The sequence below is a fragment of the Acromyrmex echinatior genome, chromosome 14 (assembly GCF_024713525.1).
Source record: "Acromyrmex echinatior isolate Ae372 chromosome 14, ASM2471352v2, whole genome shotgun sequence".
NCBI classification, from domain to species: Eukaryota; Metazoa; Arthropoda; class Insecta; order Hymenoptera; family Formicidae; genus Acromyrmex; species Acromyrmex echinatior.
The window spans coordinates 6,434,286-6,456,337 of NC_141865.1; the positions used below are offsets into that span (position 1 = coordinate 6,434,286).

Here is a 22,052-nt window from a genome sequence, read left to right on the forward strand (position 1 = left end):
GGATATTTCAATATAACGTTCCAAGCTAAGATTTCTTCAACATCTAGCTTTGCTGATGCTTTTCATGTTTATCATAATCCATTTATCACTGTTGCCTGCATTTTACATATATCATTTACATCATTTTATAAATATCATTTTCTTGTATGTGTTTAAATGAAGCATTTATATATTATATTCCATCAAGCATAGCAGTCGTAACATCTATACTTATTATTCACTTAGAGAAAAATTCTCATTACAATTTTTATACGTTATGAAATACATGCACGATTTTTTCCTACGCAAATATGTATAATTGCGTAAATAAAAAATAAGACAATTAAATGTTCGCGCTATTTCATGAGTATGATTTTGAGAAAAATGAAGTTTCGAATTAAATTTCGATTTAAGGATCTCGAAAATCCATTATCATGTGGAGATAAAAAAAATATCCATGTCGAGAGAGATCATCTTAACATTCATTAGTTGAAATGATTGACATATGACAATTTTTTATATTAGAAACGTAACATTTTTAAAAAAGGATAAACAGTTTTTTCGTAGACGTTTATATTTAAAATGTTTCATCCTCGTATCATAAATTTAAGAGTTGCGTCGTACCTGTTGTCGCGTTCAACCCTGCTCTAGATAGAGGGCTTGTTTATAATTCAAGATCACACTATAATTTGTGATAAGATCAAACGATCGAAGGATCGTTACACGATTGATAGAACACTTACACCAATACACGGCAACAAAGTCCTTCTCGTTGAGGAGCCGTTCGAGTTGCTTGGCAGTGACTTCCTCGATCACCGGCTCGGCCTCCTTCTGCCTGCCGGCCGAGCCGCGGGACGAGGCCGACTCTTCGGCTTTTGTCCTTGCGGCGGCGTCAACGTGACCAAGGAGGACCGAGATTAACGCCAGTACGCTCAGAAGGATGATTGTCCTCGGGTGGTACATCGTCGTCGGCATTGTAAGGCCGCGGGTCGTAGTACTCCGCCTTCTTCTCCGCCAGCACCACCACCATCGGCCGAACCGTACCGCCGAACCGTCGTTCGCTGTCGACATCGCCGCACTGACTGTCTCACATCGGCTATTTTTGAATTTTCGGACGTCGGCCACACAGGGGAACGGTGTTAGGAACGACGAAGACGAAGCCGAAGACGAAGACGATGGCGACGACGATGATTAAGATGACGTCGCCGTGTTGTATTTACTTATAGTTCCACTTTGTGTCTATTCTTTGTTGCAATAATTCATAATGGAGTGAATTTTTTATTTAACAGAAACAAAGCTTTTTACTATTTCGGTTGCAGCATAAAAAGGTAGTAATGCCTTTTATAGTACATTCTATCTCAGAGAGATCTTCTTGGGAACGTTCTCACAGAACGTTCTTTTGAGATCTGTGCTATATGGAGGGTGCACAATAATAATTACAATAGGTATTATTAACTTATGAATTAGAAACGACGAATTAGACAGTCAGAATTTCTTGAAATTAAATTGTTCTGGAAGATTGACATGCTTGTGCAATTACAATGAGATTGACCGTTTCAATACTGACAATGAGATATAAGCAATTAAGAATTGCTCTTTTTATACAAAGTTCACGAGAATGTCGCGTTTATTTTTGTAGAGTCTAAACTAGTAATGATACGTTAATAAAATACGAGCATGTGAATATACAAAATATACATTATTGCACTAATAGTGCATGTTTTGCACATGTTAATTACACTGTGGATCTTAAGTTTTATACAATTTCAAAATTTCTGTTAACTTAAAAAAAAATTACCCTCTTTTACTCTATAAGATATCGGTTCAAACATCGAATATGTAGCGTGCGAGAATGTACATATATATATATGGATACAGTTACGGGGACAATTACGTTATATATACGGGGACAGTTTGCTACAGTTGATCAGTAACCTCGACACAACAGAACAGCTATGACAGAAGTGGAAGGGAAGTCATGTATTGCCATTGTCGGAGGTGGTTTGGTGCGTAAAATATTTTTATTTCTCGATTTTGATGTAAAAGAACGGTAAATTAAAAAAAAGAAGCTATTGCAGGTTGGAGCATTAGCCGCTTGTTTTCTCGCTAAAAGGGATCATCAAGTAGTCATTTATGAATATCGATCAGGTAAAAAACATAAAAAAATTATATTCGAGTTTTAGCGCTTTTAACTTGCTCGTCTCGTGACTTATTACTCTTAGAAGTTTGTACTAATTTTATTCTTTAACATAAATAGATGTCATCAATGTAAACGATATTTGCTTAGAATAAGCAAGAATAAAGTTGATAAATTAATAATTATTTCCTAAAGCATTAAAAAAATAATTAAGAAATTTTGAGATATTACTTTTTAAATGCTTTAGGAAATAATTATCAATTTATCAACACTTTATTCTAAAATCATACTGATAATAATATCTTAAATAAATAATCGATTTTGAGTCTTTATATGTTTAGATATACGAATGGAAAAGTCGCGTGGTCAAAGTATTAATCTGGCACTGTCATTCCGTGGCAGAGAAGCTTTAAAAGCAATTGGTCTCGAAAATATTTTGGTAAAATGTCATGGTACTTGTATGCGCGGAAGAATGCTCCACGATAAAGACGGCAATTTGAAAGAAGTTCTTTATGACAGCGTCAAAGGAAATGTGTGTCTTTACTATTTCGAATTATCTTCTGTACATATAATTTTGTTTATCGTTTGAATGTTTACATGAGTTAATTTTTTATTATGCAGTGCATTTACTCCATCAATAGACGATATCTCAACGTGGTTTTATTGGACGGTATGTTCCTTTTTTTATATTGTTTGACATAAATCAAATTAAAATCATTTACTATAACAATGCTGAACTTGTAAGTTTATTATTAGTAATGTTCATTTAAAGAGGAAGAGTTGATTCTAAAAATAAATAAAAAAAGAAATAAAATAGATACATAAGATAAAATATAAATTCCACATTTTAAAACAAACTCTATTTGAGAATTAATAGTACGTTTTCTCTACTCTAAACTTATGTAACTTTTAATGATTATATAATTATTGTTGAGATAAATAATTTATGTGACAATATAATTAAAAAAAGGTATTCTTAATTTTTTTAAATTGATTTTTTTAAAAGTTAAGGTCCTCACATATTCGATACTTGGGCAAAAAATCAATTTGTTGTTTATTTAAAATAAATGTCATATTAATCATATTGTAAGTAAGTGAAAGGAATATGAGATTGAATGCGGGATGATGTAGTTAAAAAAAGTTTTACTCCTATGTGATATTCGATGACGTTGTCGTGTGCGAAGCCGCAAAAATTCACACGTATTATTTTACTCGCAGTACCCACTTTCTATTAACGTAGATTTTTTTCGCGATATCAGATAACTAATCTAATATAAAATCTAATTTAAAATTTATATAAATCTTATTTTATTGTGATTATATTTAATTAATAGCTGCGGAAAAATATCCGCAAGTACAACTCAATTTCAACAGAAAGCTCGTAGAAGCTGATTTGGAGAAAGGAAAGATAAAGTTCTTAAAGTGAGTGAGTGAATAATATTGTTATCGGAAATCAGTATTATATTTTGTCCTATTTAATTAGTTTCTTATCTTTAGTACTAATACGGGGGCAACGGAAGATGTGGAAGCTGATTTGATAATTGGTGCTGATGGCGCGCATTCGACAGTACGAAAAATTATGGCTAGGAGGCCGCTCTTTAATTGCGCTCAAACATATATCGAACATGGATACGTGGAACTATCTGTGCCGTGTAAAGAACACAATAAAGTGAGTAAAATGGATAGTTTTCGCCCAAAATCGAAACATAAGAAAATCTTAAAAATATTTTCCATGGTCCAGGTAGAAAAATTCAATATGAAGCTATATATAGAGTATCTCATACTCCTTGCTATATTTCATAAATATATGAGTTTAATACGATTGACAACATCATAATTCCATTTAACACAAAATGGCAACTTGCAGTATTTTTTAAAAAGTTATAGAAGTTTACTTGCTGGAATATGTTACACTCTATCTAGTTTACAGAAAGTCAAAAACGTTTTAAGACTTACATCCTAATGTTGAATATGTATGTTGTTACACATTTTTTAAAATTTAGGCCGAAGTTTCAACTGGATCAAAATTATCAGATTTTATGATATGAAAGAAGCGTCGCGTTTTTAATTAATTTTTTTCAAACATAGTTTGTAATTAAATTATAATATAACGAAAACAACCAAACAGAATTAGAATTAATATCATACATATCCATATCTTACATAAAACAACTAAGATACCCAATGTCTCAAAAATTTTTTTCTCAAAATCACACATCATTTAATCTGCTATAATAGATGATAACGATGAGGTGTCACAGGTGTCCTAAAATTATGGCCTCATAGGTGTCCTAAAATTATGTTTACAGATTGTACTGTTAAAAGAAAAATATGTAGAGTCAAGAATCATTTTTAGTGCTGTAATAAATTCATCTTTCAGGACAATATCTTTTTCTGAAATGAAATTTTATCTTCTTAGAGCACTATCATCAGCTAAATCAATAGAAATATTCATAAAAAGAGAGATAAGATCAAGAAAAATAAAAATATGTCATCAATAATAGGATTTTTAAGTTCGTCAATTAATTGAAAGCTATTGTGAATAATTACATTAGTTTTATTTTATATAGATTGATTATTTCAAATAAACCTGAACCTTCTTATCACATGGATTCCAAACGTTTGTATGTTTGATGTAATGATTTAAATATATATTTGTATTATATTTATGCATCATTAATTGCGTCTAATTCTTATTAGCCCTGTATGGATTTATTTAAACTTTTTATTATCTTTGAAGTTTGCGATGAGCGGTAACAATCTTCATATTTGGCCACGTGGCGACTTTATGATGACCAGCCTTCCGAATGAGGATTACACATTTACTGGCAACTTGTTCGCTCCGTTTTGTGTGTTTGAAAAACTGAAGAGGCGCGAGGCATTATTGAGCTTTTACACTGAGCATTTTCCAGATCTTCTGCGATTGATCGGTGAGAAGAAACTAGTGGAGCAATTTTTCGAAAAAGAACCGCAAACTTTAATATCAATTAAGGTTAATTTTAATTTTATTATATTCTGCGATCGCTCGATTTGTTAGATTTTAGTATGATTTAACTTCTTGCATTTTACAGTGTAAACCTTATCATGTTGGGAAAACTGCTGTTATAGTTGGAGACGCCGCTCACGCTATGGTGCCTTTCTATGCTCAAGGAATGAATACTGTAAGTTACTTTATCGAATTGATTTGAGGACTAAATTACTTCGCGACATTTGCAAAAAAAAAATAGAATATATTAACTATTATTCATCCCAACAAAGTTCATTAAAAGCTATCGCTTTTTTACTTTAAAAGTGATACAATAACTCAAAAATTAATTTTTAAAATGATAGAAAATTACTGATTAATTAAATAAAATCTGTGAATAAAATATATTCTTAAGATAAATATTACATTTCTGTTTTACAATTTTAAAAAAAAATTATCTTTTTTTGAATTTTAGCGATTTCTTTAAACCACTTTTTTTTAAATCGTAATAATTTTTGAAAATCGTTGAATAATGATGTTTTTATGAAATTCTGTTAGTGTATTTTTAATGATTGACAGAATAATGTTCATTTAATTAAATATTATTATTTATGGTAATAAAAAAATTGCGTTTTTTGAATTATATCATTTTTGAAGTAAGGAAGCGATATGTTACCATCTCCAACAGCACAAAAATTGCAGCAATGTTACACATTGCTGGGGAAGTAATAGAATTTGATGTTATGATCATTTCCATTTTATTACGTTAGGGATTCGAAGATATTCTAGTGCTCGATGAATTAATGGAACGCTACAATTCAAACTTCGCAAAAATTCTGCCAAAATTTTCGGAATTACGATGCGACAATGGGCACGCAATATGTGATCTCGCAATGTATAATTATACAGAGGTACACATTAATCAAATTTATCTACTATTGTTTTCAGATACTCATGTATTGTTGATTCAAAATTAGTTTTTATCTTTCAGATGAGAGATTTAGTGACGAAAAAATCTTTTCTTTTTCGAAAGTTCTTAGACAAAGTTTTATTTACCCTTGTTCCCAATTTCTGGATACCACTTTATTTCGCCGTGCAGTTTACTCGCATGAGTTTTCGTGAATGCATAGCGCACAAAGAATGGCAGGATAAGGTATGGATAAGATATAACAAGTGATAAAATGCATGCAGCTACAAAAATTATCTCTTATATTACAGGTATTGAGAATGAGTCTTTTTTATCTCACATTTTTTATTTTTGCTGTCTTGACTATTCCTTTTTTACGAAATGGAATGTGAATTTAATCGTTGCCAAATATTACCAATTGTTAATTTATGATACGGATAACGTAATTAATAACTAATTTTTATAAGAAGTATTTCTACGTATTTAAGTATCTCATATAAATTTTTATGTAGAATAAGATGGCGCTTACTAATAACTATAAATTATTCAATTTATATATAATTTAAATTCAATTAATATAATTCTAATAATTAATATTATTAATACAATTCTATTAATAGCATGTATATTTTATGATCAAATGAAATATATAAAGGTACCTATTATTATTTATACAATAAATTTATTGCATATTTGAGCATAAATCGTACTTAATTTTTAAATACATATTACAAAAATTTGACTTTAATTTCATTTAAAAAATAACATTAATTTTAATAATAACCTAAATATGACAAACAAGGATACATATTTTATGTGTATACATATAACCGCAGCAATAACATGTAATTAAATTCAATATATAATACTTTTTTAAGTCTTTATAAATTCCAATTTTACTTTCAATCTAATTATTGAAAATGTATTTGTAAGTAAATTTTATACGAAATTAAATAATACAATACAATTAAATTATACAAGTGTACAATTAAAATCTCGTAATTGTACATAAAATCTTTCGAAATCTTTCTATATCGTCAAATAATTTTTATAAATAACAATTTTTATAATTGAAGTTTGAAAACAGCACAAATTTTCATTTTATATATCATATATGCATTCGAATAAATGTTATAATTCTAGAGTAACATTCTCTGCATTTTTGATATAATTATACTTTTGCGTTTCGAAGAGTTCAACTAAACTTTTCATAAATTTTTCGTGATATTCGTTGATTTGCTCAGTCGTGGGTTCATCTATTTTCGGTAGTTCAATAGGACTGCCAACTATAATAAAGAGAAACATAAAAAAATTATGTATATATTTTAATATAGAATTAGTAACATGAGATAATTAACAATTTAATGTGCGCATTGATATTTGCATTGCACCAATGGATAATACCAAATAGATACAATATAAAAAGAAAATTTACCGACTACGGTGATAGGTAAGCGCTTCGGAATAAGACCAAATGAATACTGAAAAAATCCTCTGCCCGAAACAATGACGGGTGCTAGTCCAATAAGATTGCGAATATAGTTCTGTATACGTCTGAAAGTCGATCCTTCTGGTCTGTATATTTGATTGTATAAATCCGTTTCGCCAAAAGAGAAGACAGGAACCAACGCCGTACTGAATCAAAGAGTTACATTAGGTTCGAGTCGTATTGAATATGCATAATTATTATACTATCGTACACTTTATTTTCCTATATTTTCACCTATGATTTACATTTTATTTACATTTTATTTTTAAAAACTATATAGATATATTACTAGAGATATAAAAAACAATATTTTTGACTTTGGAGAAAAAAAAACTATTTTTTTTACTTAATATTTCTCTCCAAAGTAACTGTAATAATTTTTGTATTTTTGACCAAATTATATAAAATTTATGAAAGAACATATAATTATTTCAATATAATGATTTAAACGACAGATATTTTATATTTAAAAGTTAAATAAGTGATATTATTAATACAGATAATACTTTATAAGCATATAGATACTGTTTTGTTGCATATTGATTATAATTGTATTCTATATTTTAATTATTTTGAGACAATATCCCAATATAATATTGATTCAAGAGTAATTAAAAATTCGATAAATGTTGTCTCACTAATTTAAAATTAGAATATGTATAATAACAATCACAGTGTACAATAAAAACAGAATTAATTAATCTAGAAATATTAATTAATCCAGAAATATTATTTGTATTAATAATAATATGAAATATTTACTTTTAAAATTGAAGTACAGTATGAAATATCATTCAAATAATAATGAAAAGTAAGGTACATTTATATATACATCAACATTATACTATATATTAATCATTATATTATATATTTTAACTTTTATAACTATTTCATGGAAATCTTACGGATAAGTGCAAAAATTAAATTCTGGAACAATAATATAGTGTCGAAATCGTGCTAAAAAAAATATCCGAGTAAAAAATCGAATCAAAGCCGAAGGAAAAAACTATTATTTTGCAAGTTTTTATTCTAAAATTCCAGAATTTTTCCGTCGTTTATCTCTCTCTCTCTCTCTCTCTCTCTCTCTCTCTCTCTCTCTCTTTCTCTCTCTCTTCAAAAAAACAGTCTTTTCTTGAATTAAAATTAAATTTCTTATAAAAGAAAAAAATTGTTTTCCAACTTGATAGAAAATTATTGACTAATCATATAATATCGGAAAAAATAATATATTTTTTATTTCGTAACTTTAAAAAAACCGTTCATTTTGAGTTGTGACAATTTTTTATAAAGTTAAGTTGGTTCACTTTTAATAATTCATAGAGTAATACTTATTTAACTCATAATAATAACTTGAAAATTACACTTTTAAGTCACTTTTAAAGTAAGGAAAAGCGATATATTTAATATATTAAAAGTATAGATAACTCACCCATATTTTAGTGCTAATTTCACAAATCCTTTTCTTCTTTTTATGATGCTACGGTAAGTACCCGGCATTGATTCCAGTGATTCAGAAGCACCACCGGCAATAAGAACTGTAGCTTTCCCGGTATATGGACTTTTTGGTGGTGTCGATAATAAGTACTTCATACTTCTCATGCTAGAAGCGCAACTACCTAAAAGTGTTCGATAATTTATTGTTATAATAAAATTATACAAAGAATATAACTTTCTAAGTGATCATCAGTGATTAAAAGAAAAAAAAAAATATATATATATATATAAAATTTTTATCCATTTTAAAGCAGACATATATGCAAACCAGTATGATAACAATATATTACATTTTTTATATAAAAAAATTATTTGAAGTAATCTCCTCTATAAATAAAAATTATTGATGTAATGTAATAAGATGTAATGATTCAATGGCTGCGTTTAGTAAAAAAGAAACTTTGCTATTTTTATAAAATTTTTTAATATGATTAATTTATATATTTATCTAATGAGAGAACTAAAGGCAAGATTAATCATATTAAAAAATTTTACAACAATTGCAAAGTTGCATTATTTACTGAATGCAACCAATATATGTATAAATGTATTTATTATATGTATATTTATGTATATATTATCTGCATTCAGTAGATTATTTTACATATATATATAATTTTTTAAAGCATATTATAATTCTAATACATTAATATTTAAATATTGAAAGTACATTTAGTATAGTATTGCAAAATTCATCTGCAATTAAGTGAGAAAAATTCAATAAATGGGGAGAATTATGAATTTTTACCTAAAGAATAAGGATATTCTCTAAATATAGGTATTTTGAAGTGTTGATCGAGGATGATTGTACAGAGTTCAAGTCCGGGAAATAGTTTCTTGCAGTCCAATATGTCTGAACCAAATGAACCAAATATTCCAATCGATAAAATACCATGAGGTATAGAAACGAAAAGATAAGATTTTTTGGGATCTAGATCTACCGTTTTCACTAATTTTATTGGAAAATAATTGCAAAAATAACGCCAAAACGTACTGTTTCTTGCCATTCTTGTCCATGTTTCACTGAAATGTAAGATATAGTCATTTTCAAAGTATATAGTCATTGATAATTCATATTTCTAAAGAGTTTAATTATTGCGCCTAAAATTATTCTCAATGAATTCATAAAAGGTTTCTTTATAAAAAGCTTCTTTTTTATTGCTGTACTCTGAACCGGTGCAATAAGTTAAAGTGAAACATTTTTATATTTGTTTTACTTTAACTTATTGCATTGTGCGTACCAGTTCAGAAAGTGCAGTAATAAAAAAACAGACTTTTTTATTTATTGGATGTGTTCAGTAGAACGCAACAGTTTTGCAATCGTTTTATAATTGTACCTGCTGAACGATCTTAAACGTTTCAACATATTTACTACCAGATCACCTTGATTTGCAGCAAAGTAAAAGTATACACTGCCGGGTCAAAGAATTTTCATGCATGAATATATATAAATGTGTATAAACATACATAAACACGCATAAATGTGCGAAAACATGTATAGTTATATTTGGAATATGTCCATACATGTTCAATAACAATCTTTTTTCTTCTATAAAATTACTTTTTAGTGTAATAGAAATAATAATAGTAATGTAAAAACATAAAAAATAATTAAAAATCATTTTCGTACTATTTGTTTTGGAAAAAATCAAATTTGGAAAAATGTAAAAAAATTATTTACATATAATTATATATAAAATTATGCATAATTATATAGAAGCAATTTTTTTTACATTTTTCCAAACTTGTTTTTCCATTTAGTAAATATTCAAACAAATATTTATTAAAATTTAGTACACATATTTTTCTCTCAGTTTAAAATACATAAAAAGTTACAAAATAGTACACATAAATGATAATATAAGAAAATAAAAATATATATAGTTATAATTTAGTTAAATTTGAATTAGCATTACGGTTACCATTTTATTTAATCTTTTCTTTAGTCAAAGATATACGTTTTAGCATTTATAAAAAAAAAGAACGTTCAGCAGAACACTCAATTTTATTACAACTTATCACTAAATCATTGCGTTTTGCTGAACGCACCCATTTATTGTGTTGCATTAAACAATTGTCTTCAAATGATTGTCAAGATTTTTATTTATCGATTACTAAAAATAAAGAGATTAATAGTATCCTTACCTTCTACCACCATTATGACAAGTGTCCCAATCATAATACATCCAGAGGAAATATAGTAATAAAAAATAGCGTATCGTTTCTGTGTAGAGTATAAGATAAATCGTAATTAGGTATCCCCAAAGATTCCCGAAAGCAGTGACAAAAATCCATATCGCAACAACTAACGTTTGTAATCTTCTTTCCAGAGGTACGTTTAACGGTGCAAATTTCACGCCCAGAATTTCCATGTTCCTCAATAATCTTCGAACAAATTTAAATCATCGGAGAAAACTGATTTTTCGTTACCTGTGTGAGTTGCGTGTATAAAATCCAGTTCTACTAATACAGAGGAAAAAGTAAAATAAAATGTAGAATTTCTAAAATAAAAAACTAATTGACTTAGGTCCAAGTTCTATCAATGTAAAATTAACTTTAATCTTGGTTCAATTTATTTTTTATCTTTTTCTAGTTCTAAGAATTGAGAGAAATAAAGTCAATCTTGCATTGGTAGAAGTTGGTAGAATATATATTATAGACCTAGAATATATTAGACCTGAGCATAGGTCAATTAGTTTTTTTATTAGAAATTATAAATAGTGTTTTATTTTTTCTATAATGAGAGAAATAAAGTCAATCTTGCATTGGTAAAAGTTGGTAGACCTAAGCATAGGTCAATTAGTTTTTTTATTAGAAATTATAAGTAGTGTTTTATTTTTTCTATAATAACCGGTTGCATCGCTTTGGCTGACTATTGATTTAATATGAATTGACACTTTATCAAACGAACAAAGCACAAAGTTTCTTTGATTTTAACAAGAAACGAACTTTGTATCTTCATCTATTCTATTTCCAATAGCTTACTCAGTACAGAGTCGCAAATCGATTATTTAATTCTTTACGTCAGAATCGTTTTCATTATTATCTTTTTCTCATTTCTATTATAATTATATATTTTTATTTCATGACATATATGATAAGAAGAGTGAAAAAATACTTCAGTATGAATCATAATTACATGTTTATGTACATGTTTGCAGAGATAAATAGTGATCGCAAATTATTGATCTCCTTTTCTTTCCCCAAGCTTTAAGTAAAAATTTTTCTACTTAAATTTCTTTTTACTCTTTTATTCAAAAAATGGTTTAAATAGTATAGCCAATTTTTCGCGATATGTAAGACCAGCTATTCTTTGTCGCTACATTGAACTGCGCTTTCTATCTCGCTTTCGCCAAATTTCAAACATATATCTGTTTCATTTTAAGTACAATGAGTGCATACTAGTCTAACCAAAAGAACAGACTTAAAAGCAAATCCATAATACTTTACTGTTTAATAGAATTTATTATAATAATTATTAATTCCACATATAATTTCACAAACTTATGGTGACTTATAGTCACGTTATACTGATTTGAAATTTTGAAGAGAGAAGAACTATTTTATCAAATTCTTGTATTATCAATTAGATACCGAAGCGAATTATAGTTATCTAAAAGATATACATTCATATTTGAAGATAAAGCTCCAGCTAGCAGGCAGACATGTGAAGATAAGATATAATTGTGAAAATATCAGTTTGCTAAAAATATTTCAAGTGTCGCATTAGCTGTATTTTTCATAGACGTAATAATAAGAATAGCTTTTCCGTGAAGTTATCGGTTTATAAAGAGTAAAGTAGCTTGAATCGTGTCGTTCTCTCTCTCTCTCTCTCTCTCTCTCTCTCTCTCTCTCTCTGAGTTGAAAAGAGATACTGATAGAATCGAAGAGAAATGTAGCTATGATTTCATATTTTTTAACACAACATAGATCTGGGAGCTAAGCAAGAAATGCGCAATCTATACCTGATCTAGACCTTACTTTTGTAGTATTTTTTGTTCGTGTTTGATCTATTTCCCTATTCATGTATTTGTATTTTTTTAGATTGTAATAAATTTAAATAGATTTAAATAGAACTAAATAGATCGATTCTAACTTAAATAAACCTAACGAAATTAACAAATAAATTTGATTATTATTTACAAAAATGTTCATATTTAAATTTTCATATAAACTATAAAATTTTCAAATATTGTGGAACAAATTTAATTTATAATGCAACTTCTGTTACAAGAATATGTTCTAAAATTCGAGTGATTTTACTCCGAACAGTTCGATTATACGTTAAGATTTACACTTTTCAAATTTACCTGGATTGCTACAGTTATCTCAGCAACATACAGATAGAAACTTTTGGATTGCACTTTTTCTTTTATTATAATACTAGGCAGATCGTCGTTTTCTACAGATGAGTACGTTTCAATACGACAGCCACGAGTGCACTGTAAATATATTTATATCTACGAAACTTTCACACGGAACGTTTGGCATGGCGTCATGTGTCTTACTAGTTGGATCGTCGACAGTACGAATGAAAAGCATGTCCGGCGGAGTACAAGTGGTTGCTCATTCACATATGCACAGACAGATGGACGGTCGTCCATGAACAAAGTTCTAAGTCAAATTGTTCGGTCAAGATCCGATGTTGAGACTCATTCATTCAGTATAAATCGCAGAGTTTATCTTTAATTACTTAACAGTTGAATTGTATGGTCTTTTAGATTATACATCAATATTTTGTCACATAAATTTATACCTAAAGGAGACAGTTGATGAGCCTCTATTGTATCTGAACCATTCGATTATCGAAACTGTCTTGTCACTTAATATGAATAATGGAGTTCTATTGTATTTAAAAAATATATATATTTAGATTTGAATTTGAATTAAAATAAAAATTTCCTATTCAGATTTTTCTAGCATTAACATTATAATTTAATAAATATCATGGACGCTTTTCGTTTGACACAAGTTGATACAAGTCGACATCATTCTATCCTTCTTGACATTCAGAGAGTAACAAAGATAGAACGACTTCTGTCGACTTCTGTCGACTTGTGTCAATTTATGTCATCAAATAGAAAGGATCCCATGTTAGTATACAATGCATGTTAAATATTAATAAGTTATAATTAAATATGTTATAAGAGTTCGAGAGTAACGTTCTCTACATTTTTTATGTAATTATGCTTTTGTGTATTGAAGAATTCAATCAAAATTTATAAATTTATCGTGATATTTGTTAAGCTCTTCAAACGTAGGTTTTTTTATCTTTGGCAATTTTATAGGACTGCTAACTAAAATAAAAAGAAACATAAAATGAGTAATTAAATATAAATAAATACGTATAATATATAAATTTACAAGTACATAAAGAGAACTTTACTGACTACGGTGACTAGGCAATCGCTTTGGAATAAGGCCAAATGAATACTGAAAGAATTCTCTGCCCAAAAAAACGATGCTAGTCCAATAAGATTGCGAATATAGTTTTGTATGCGTCTGAGAATCAACTCATCTGGGCTGTATATTTGATTGTACTAGAAACGAAGATAGTTATCCATCGCGACAGCTAACGTTTGCAGCCTTTTTTTCTAGGGTTACATTTCACTGTCCCTAAAATTTTCATGTTCCTCGCTAAATCTTCATGCAAAATCCAAATTTTATCACAGAGATCCAATCTTTTTTATTTAATTTGTATGTTATATTTTACCTGTGAGGATAAATTTTTGTATAACTATAAGTCATATCATTTTCTTCGTTTTTCAAAATAAATCATATGCTGATTTGGAAATCATATGTTGAATCACAAATTAATATTTCATCAAATAACTCTATTCATTATCTCCTCGCAAAAAAAAATCAATCTTATAAAATGGAATAGGAAAAAAGTGATATTTTGAATTTAAGATCTTAATATTTAAAATATTTATGCAAAAAAACCTTTAAATATAAAATTTATTTACTACAAAATTTTCTTGTGTTAAAGAATCTGGCACTAATCCTATATAAAATTGGGTCCCAGTGAAATCAAATGATTTTCTCATATGTTAAAACTTATGACCTGCTAAACAAAACATATAAGTCTTAGAGCAAAAAATGAACAGTTTTTGTGTTTGATTCACTTACAATCGCTGACATCTCACCATATAATACTCAATAATTTCTAAACGGCTGATCTAAAATGGATAAAATTATGTTTTGAAAAGATCTTGACAAGGACTATAAGAAAATGAAAGAAAAAGTGGAAGGTCTTGCTTAAAAAATTCGAGTTGACTTTGTCCTACCTTGGCGCCGCCCAAAGTCAAACTGATGAAGTTGCTTTTTACAACTTTTATTTAAAACCTTATTTTATAAAACTTATAGTTTTCCAGATATTTTGCCATCTCGGAACATTTTATGTTCCTTATATGATTATATAAGGCCACATATAATTATATCCCACACATAATTACATATTATCATACATGTATAAAATACTTTGTTACAGATACTTTGTTACAGAATATGTAGTGTAATTCTATATTCTTATATCCGTTTCTGCCTATATAGATTAACTTTAATCTCGGCTCAACTTACTCTTCGTCTTTTTTTAGTTCTAAAGATTAGAAAAAGACGAAGAGTAAGTTGAACCGAGATTAAAGTTAATCTATATTGATAGAAATGGGCATTAGCGTAATCTACGAACAATGACATGGACGTGATAGGGATCTGATCCCGTGTGTATGTGCGCGCATTCTTTGTAATGTAATTGGAAAAAAATATTTTATAATTTGTTGTAAACTTTTTAAGAGTATCTGGATAAAATTAACCAACATTGAAAAATATGCAAATTATTAACATAGATAATTGCTAAAACTAAATATTAAGTTATACTTTCCCTATAGTATAAAAAAAAATAAATTGAAACTTACTTGAGAAATGAAGATAGTAACTCCTGTGCTTCTGCATACGTATGTCTGTGACACGGCAGGAAACTAAATAGACAAATATCGATTCGTCTAGTAGATCTCGCGGCCTCTATTTGATACATAAACATACCTATATATTATAATTTCAAAAATATTTACGATATTATGCAAATATATTCTGTTACTTTTGTCCCTAGTTTATCTTACTCTACGTTAATACGTATTCTTCACAGTCGTAATTTATTCAATTTGTCATCCATACTTTCATAGAATTATATTTATGTTGATTCATATTTTATATAATGGATGTGCCTATGACAGCGAAATTGCTTTAATTATTGTGTTCGATAAATAGATACATATTCGAATAAATGAATGAATAATAAATACGAATTTAAATACGATGTTTTTGTATGAATTGTATAAATATCTTTTATTCAACTTAAATGAATATGATAACGAATATTTTCAATTTTGCATTCATTTCAATTCTGTCATTATAACCACATTATTTAATATATTCCGAATAGCAAATTTGATTTGGACGCATTCAATACGCACTGATGTATATTAAAGTCGCCATGCACAAATAGGCGTAGATGTGTTTAATATAAATATAAAAAGTTAAATCTTTAGACTTTATTTTACTGTCAAGAAAAAAATATGTTTTATAAATCGAAATATATATTTGCATTTCACGAATACATTAAGATTAAATCAGTGTACAACGGCTCTAATATGTATCAATTATATTGCACTATTGCGTCTAATTAAATTTGTTATTAGTAAACCATTGTTGGAATTGTCCACACAAGAGACATGTTAGCATTCAAAATAAAATGCATAAGATAATATAGAATTTTATTGAAATAATATGTTTATTGTAGTCTATAAAAAAGGATACAACGGAGAAAGAAGTGCACCTGTTAAAAGGTCGTGCATCGACATCGAGAAGAAACAATAAAGGATAAATGACGTTTCGCTCGGTTTTTTTGTTGTTGTTAATAAATCTATCCCTAAGTACGAACTATGGAAACACGATAATTAAGGAAATATAATTTCCTAGATTATAAAATATTTATATAACCCAGCAGTGATATCACTAATAGCTATGTAAAAAAATAATTAAGCATATAATTAATAATCATCAGGTTGATTTTTGCTTCAGTACTTTCTTCTATAATAGGTCTGAAACAAATTCACAATATGATTTTTAACAATATTTCTCATATATTATATAAATCATGACAGTGCGTACGATCGCGAAGCGTCACCACCGCAATTATAGTTCTCTCTTTTCTTTTATCATAATCACATATCTACTCTTGTATTAACTTGGCTTAAGTACAAGATAGTATAAGAATAACAGTCTTTACGCAAGCGATATAACAAGTATAATAGTCTCTTATGACACACGCATGAAAAATTTTGTCAAATTCAAAATAAAGAAACATATTGTTATATTGTCTCACTCAAAAAGACAAGTACGATAAATAAAACTAATGTGATAAATTAAAATTTAATTATAAAAGTATAATTTACTAAAAAAAACTATTAAAAATTATTTTAAAAATGTTTGCAAGTACTACAGGCATAACGTGCAGAAAAATAATAATAGTTATTTTGTCGTCATATAGAAAAAGCAAAAGTGCAAAAGGCGAAGACTTAATTCATCAATTATTGCTTCTTATCTTATCACGTCGGCGTACTAAAAATAAAATATATCTTGCTATGTTACAATAAATATAATATAAATACTATCAATGACATCAGGGCTACGTTCTAAATCTTTACTCTGAGTAAAAGAGATATTTCGTATAGTTGGTTTTTATTTCAAAACCTTATTTGAGATGTTGAAATACGACTTCGTCTTCTTTTTCTTCTTTTTAATGGACATGGTAATCTATTTATGATATCTTGACATTTTACTTAAGACGTTCTTACAATAAGAATCAACTATGAATACCGATTTAAATTAACACTTAGGTTAGTATTCATATGCATAATCTATTCTTATTTTAAGACTTTCTTAAATAATATCTTAAGAATTAGCTCTGTAATTAATTCGTAACATCTTAAAGCTAAGACGGTTTTAAATATAAGAATTGATTATGAATACCGGCCTTACTCAGCATGCATTCCACTTAACATTTGCATACATTCGCGTGCATTTCTTGTTTAATTTAATGATAACAAGAATGAATAATACTCGCGAGCATTGCGAACGTTAAGGAATGTACAGAGTACCTTCAGAGTAAAGTTTTAAAACGTAGCCCAGAAAATCATTTTTTCTCATAAAAGAGAATATTTTAGCTCATGGTGCTAAGACGAGATCGTACTCTCACTTCACGTACATACATTCACATGTATTTCAATGTGACAATATTATCAGGTGATTGACTAATTTTGCTTAAGGTCCTAGTCTAGTTATATACTTTTTCTACTAAATTAATCAAAATCGACACGACGATTCATGTTATCATTTCAGTAGAAATACATGTAATAATTACATATTAGTAAGTCACACACACTAAATTTTCTAATTATACACTGCATATGCATTTATTTCACAGAACGGCCATAGCAAAAGATAATATATAAAGAAAATATATAATCTTCTGCTTGGTCTAATTCAGGAAGACTTAAAGCTTGAAGATTGAGTGCACTAAAAATGAAACGAATATCGCGATATATAGGTTTGTTTTTTATCGATGAACTGATACACTCGATGCAATAAATTGAAGTGAAATAAATATAGTTTGTTTCACTTCGACTTATTGCATCGTGTGCATCAATTCAGAAAGTTCTTTGATAAAGCACAAGCCTTTTCATTCAAAATATATTTTTTTCTCTACACAGCTAAAGAGACTAGATTAGGACCTTAAAAGGTTATATGTATATATGAAACTCTCTCCAATCGTCAAATAAGTATTTGTTAGCACAATCATAAACTCAATCGTCAATTATTTAACATAAACAATATTAAGTTAATATGTATTTCAATATAATATATTTTAAGGCCAAAACTTTAACGTATTCATCGTTCTCAAATCCCATTATCGTATACAAGCTTGTCAAAGATAACAGTACGTCATACATAAACAATTAGTGATTATTTGTATTATAAATTCATCGTTATTATTCAATAATTTTGAAATTTATTAAAACATTTGTCGTACTATACAGGAATTACCTATAGGAATTACCTTTTTAGTTTTTTTCAGTTAAAATTTTGGGACAATAAAATGATAACGACTAGTATAAAATATAGAGATAACAATACGCGCGTGTGTATATGCGCAATCTCTTTGGATGTTACATCTTGTTGTTTTAATTTTTAACTACATATATTAAACTCGATTGTCAGGGACGGACAGTGAGGTCATTAAATGTAAATAAAAATTAGAAATAGCCTATTTGACACTATTGGCCCCTCCGAATAGTACGAGGTTAATTTTTTCCGACTATTCGCAGCGCGAATAGCATTAGAAGTCTTTGCAAAATAGAGACACATGTAAATACAGCAACATGAAAAAATACTATCCTATCGCTGCGAATAAAACGACTGTATTTAGAAAATGCAACGATTATGCAATCAAGAGTGAATTTAAAAATAATGTATAATACAATCTCTAATAATTATGGTATGATATAATATAATAGCAATATTATGAAAAAAGTTATTAAGATATTTAAATGAAAAATATTGTAAGAACAATTACAAGTACTTGATAGGTTTGTCATAAAAAGTCATGTATCAAAATTATAAATAAATAATTTTGTTTACAGAAATTTAAAAAACATTTAGAGCTCGGTACAAGACAGCAAATTTAAATGATATAATTAATATACTTATATGATATAATATTCAGTATGTAGATTTCTTTTAATAAATTTCCGAAAAATCGTAAGTATTTCACCATTTTATACGTTGTAAAATACATTAAAATGTATTAACTGATCATAGTGTGTTCACCCATTGGGCAATTAATGCGTTTTCCAAATACAGCCGTACGATGATTACGAGTGCGTAGCACTTTTTATAACTCCATAATTGTTTATATCTCAACGCATATAAACACTTATGCACTCGATCGCACGGACGATTGTATCTTCGGCGGAGGTAGCGTGGTCAATTAACCCATTGCCTTCTCAACTCATCCGCGATTAATCAAGCACAGGTAACATTCTTTTTCTCTTTTCCAAAAAAACTAATTGACAAATGATTAAACAAGAGTTGAGGGAATGACGCAATGCCACGAAACATTCGTGATTCGGCGGGCATGAGAAATGGGCTAATCGACGCGATTAACAGGTTTTTTAACTTCTTTAATTTATCTCTTTAATCGCTAAAAATGCTTAACAACGGGGATAACGATTTTTTGCCTCTCGAAATGCATCGCGAGCAAGCTCTTAAATTTATTGCTTCTTCTATTCTAGAACTGTCCCGTACATACGACTTCGGCGCTCAACGATAACGATTCTGCGAGCGTTGCTCTGTATTTCGGGTTGAAGTCTTCGCAAGAGAGAAGACAAATAAAGTTTTAAAATTGATCAAATCTGTTGAGCACCGAAGACATGACATCACAGTAAAACATCCAGCCGCTCTTTGTTCGTAGCCGATGATTTATTATTAGTATATCGAAAATACCGCAGCTATGCGGCGGCGACGACGGCGGCAGCGCAGCGCAATCTCTTTATCAACGATGTGAATAAAATATTGACAATGTACAATAATCAAATAGACGCTCTTCGCTGTATAACGATTGATATATGAAAATAACAGAAAGCGATCGACGGTCTGTATTAAGCCGACGTTTAATCTAGTGCGTCGTCAAATGCTTCTCTTTATCCCTTCTACCGCTTTCACAGGCAGTATTAAAGCTAAGAATCTGCCACGAATAGTGTAGTATGTACGAGGGCGAAAGATTAATATTTTAGCTTTTCGGATTTCATTTTTGCGAGCAACGACGACGATGAAAATACTGATTATTGATATTTTGGCAGCCGATGTTCGCTCTAAGCGAATAGTAATTTATTAGCTCTATTATTGGATAAGGAGAATACACTCTGTTTAGCAATGCACCTCCAGCTGTGCACACGGTCGATCCAGCTTTCTCTAAATTACCTATCTTAATGTGGATTGTCCAGTACCAAGTTTTGTCTTCGTACTTTCGGGGACGTAAAAACCCGTATGCGTTAGCGAGCATACGAGTAAAAGAACCAATCAACGTCAAAAGCAGGCGGGCAGTGGTTTCTTGATTTTTTTTTTTTCATTAATATTCATATTAATATTTCACGCGGCCGATCGTCCTTTCGTCCTTTTTCCTGCTAAGCGGTCCATCACGAGGCACTTGGACAAATCGACTTCGAATTATTGCGGAGCCGGGCTACTTTTTCGAAGATACGGATTATCGTATCTAGTCAATGTCATACTTCATCATTGTCGAAAACTGGTGAGCAGTCACAAATCTCCAATGCGTCCAGTTCTCACGCTTAAGTGGCATACGGGTGTTACTGCAAAAATACGAATAGTCTACCGCACGAATGCACAGAACACTCGATTTAGCCTCGATCTTGATAATTCGCTGCTTAGATTTTCACCTGCGAATTACGTAGACGTTGATGGCGACGACAAGACCTGATGGTTTGGTTGATAATACCTCAGGCCATTTATCTAAAAAGAAAAATAATTTCAAATGAGAATAATTTTTTCTAAATTTCTTCCATTCAAATTCACTTTACCGTACCGTCATATCGTATTCCGTGATGTACGCTGGGATCTCGAGTTGATCAGGCGGCATAACTTCATAAAGATATTCTACTCCGGGTAAATTGTGAACTTTTTGCTTAATAGCTGGAGCCATGAAGGTAGTGAACCACCACGTCATCATCTATAACAAACAATCAATTGCATTTATTTAGTGAAAATTGAAGTTTCTTTAATATAAAATTGTAATAGGAAGAGAAACAAGAATATAGCTTGCATAAAGGTTGCTTGATATCACTATCAAATTTTAGTTATCATTAAAGTATTCTTTAACAATTCAAAAAATGTTTATTGAAAATTATTGCGTGGAAACGTATTTACTAACAAAGGCCAGGAAATTCGATACGATCGTTTCGAAGATGATTCGTCATGCACGTGGGAAATGCAATAATAACGTTCA

The 22,052-nt window shown here is 29.2% G+C and overlaps 4 protein-coding genes across 13 annotated transcripts in view; 1 reads left to right on the forward strand and 3 right to left on the reverse strand.

Moving 5' to 3' along the window:
* Window positions 1-1,087, reverse strand: part of hlk (hulk) — a 37,395-nt gene extending 36,308 nt beyond the window's left edge. For 2 of the 5 annotated variants that reach the window (XM_087413530.1, XM_087413529.1), the window contains exon 1: window positions 723-1,087. In XM_087413530.1, coding sequence (XP_087269656.1) covers window positions 723-1,050 — 328 coding nt within the window. In that variant the 5' untranslated portion in view covers window positions 1,051-1,087. The remainder of the gene's footprint in view (window positions 1-722) is intronic. The other 3 variants (XM_087413532.1, XM_087413531.1, XM_087413534.1) reach the window with 2 other exon arrangements.
* Window positions 1,088-1,100: 13 nt separating this feature from the next.
* Window positions 1,101-6,445, forward strand: cn (Kynurenine 3-monooxygenase cn). Its single transcript, XM_011063595.2, has 11 exons — window positions 1,101-1,985; window positions 2,058-2,127; window positions 2,458-2,648; window positions 2,738-2,786; window positions 3,451-3,538; window positions 3,614-3,785; window positions 4,857-5,108; window positions 5,188-5,277; window positions 5,852-5,992; window positions 6,073-6,234; window positions 6,300-6,445. Exons 1-11 carry the CDS (start codon window positions 1,935-1,937, stop codon window positions 6,378-6,380), a joined length of 1,347 nt encoding a protein of 448 aa, XP_011061897.1. The 5' UTR covers window positions 1,101-1,934; the 3' UTR covers window positions 6,381-6,445.
* A 205-nt stretch (window positions 6,446-6,650) lies between these two features.
* Window positions 6,651-16,166, reverse strand: LOC105150475 (2-acylglycerol O-acyltransferase 1). 5 transcript variants are annotated; one of them, XM_087413546.1, is made up of 6 exons: window positions 15,886-16,166; window positions 11,117-11,356; window positions 9,720-9,994; window positions 8,907-9,093; window positions 7,424-7,623; window positions 6,651-7,274 (listed from the first exon to the last, which is right to left on the reverse strand). In XM_087413546.1, exons 1-6 carry the CDS (start codon window positions 16,008-16,010, stop codon window positions 7,120-7,122), a joined length of 1,182 nt encoding a protein of 393 aa, XP_087269672.1. In that variant the 5' UTR covers window positions 16,011-16,166; the 3' UTR covers window positions 6,651-7,119. The 5 variants fall into 5 exon arrangements, with proteins under 5 accessions (XP_087269672.1, XP_011061901.1, XP_011061900.1 ...); XM_011063599.2 differs by lacking the exon at window positions 15,886-16,166 and adding an exon at window positions 13,282-13,964; XM_011063598.2 differs by lacking the exon at window positions 15,886-16,166 and adding an exon at window positions 13,282-13,964 and having other exon boundaries at window positions 11,117-11,401.
* Window positions 16,167-16,741: 575 nt separating this feature from the next.
* Gdap2 (ganglioside induced differentiation associated protein 2) overlaps window positions 16,742-22,052 on the reverse strand; it is a 33,109-nt gene continuing 27,798 nt past the window's right edge. Inside the window, exons 11-12 of one of the 2 annotated variants that reach the window (XM_011063600.2) lie at window positions 21,633-21,776; window positions 16,742-21,559 (exon numbers count right to left, since the gene is read on the reverse strand). In XM_011063600.2, coding sequence (XP_011061902.1) covers window positions 21,494-21,559; window positions 21,633-21,776 — 210 coding nt within the window. In that variant the 3' untranslated portion in view covers window positions 16,742-21,493. Of the gene's footprint in view, window positions 21,560-21,632; window positions 21,777-22,052 lie in introns of those variants that run through there. The other variant, XM_087413542.1, reaches the window with a different exon arrangement.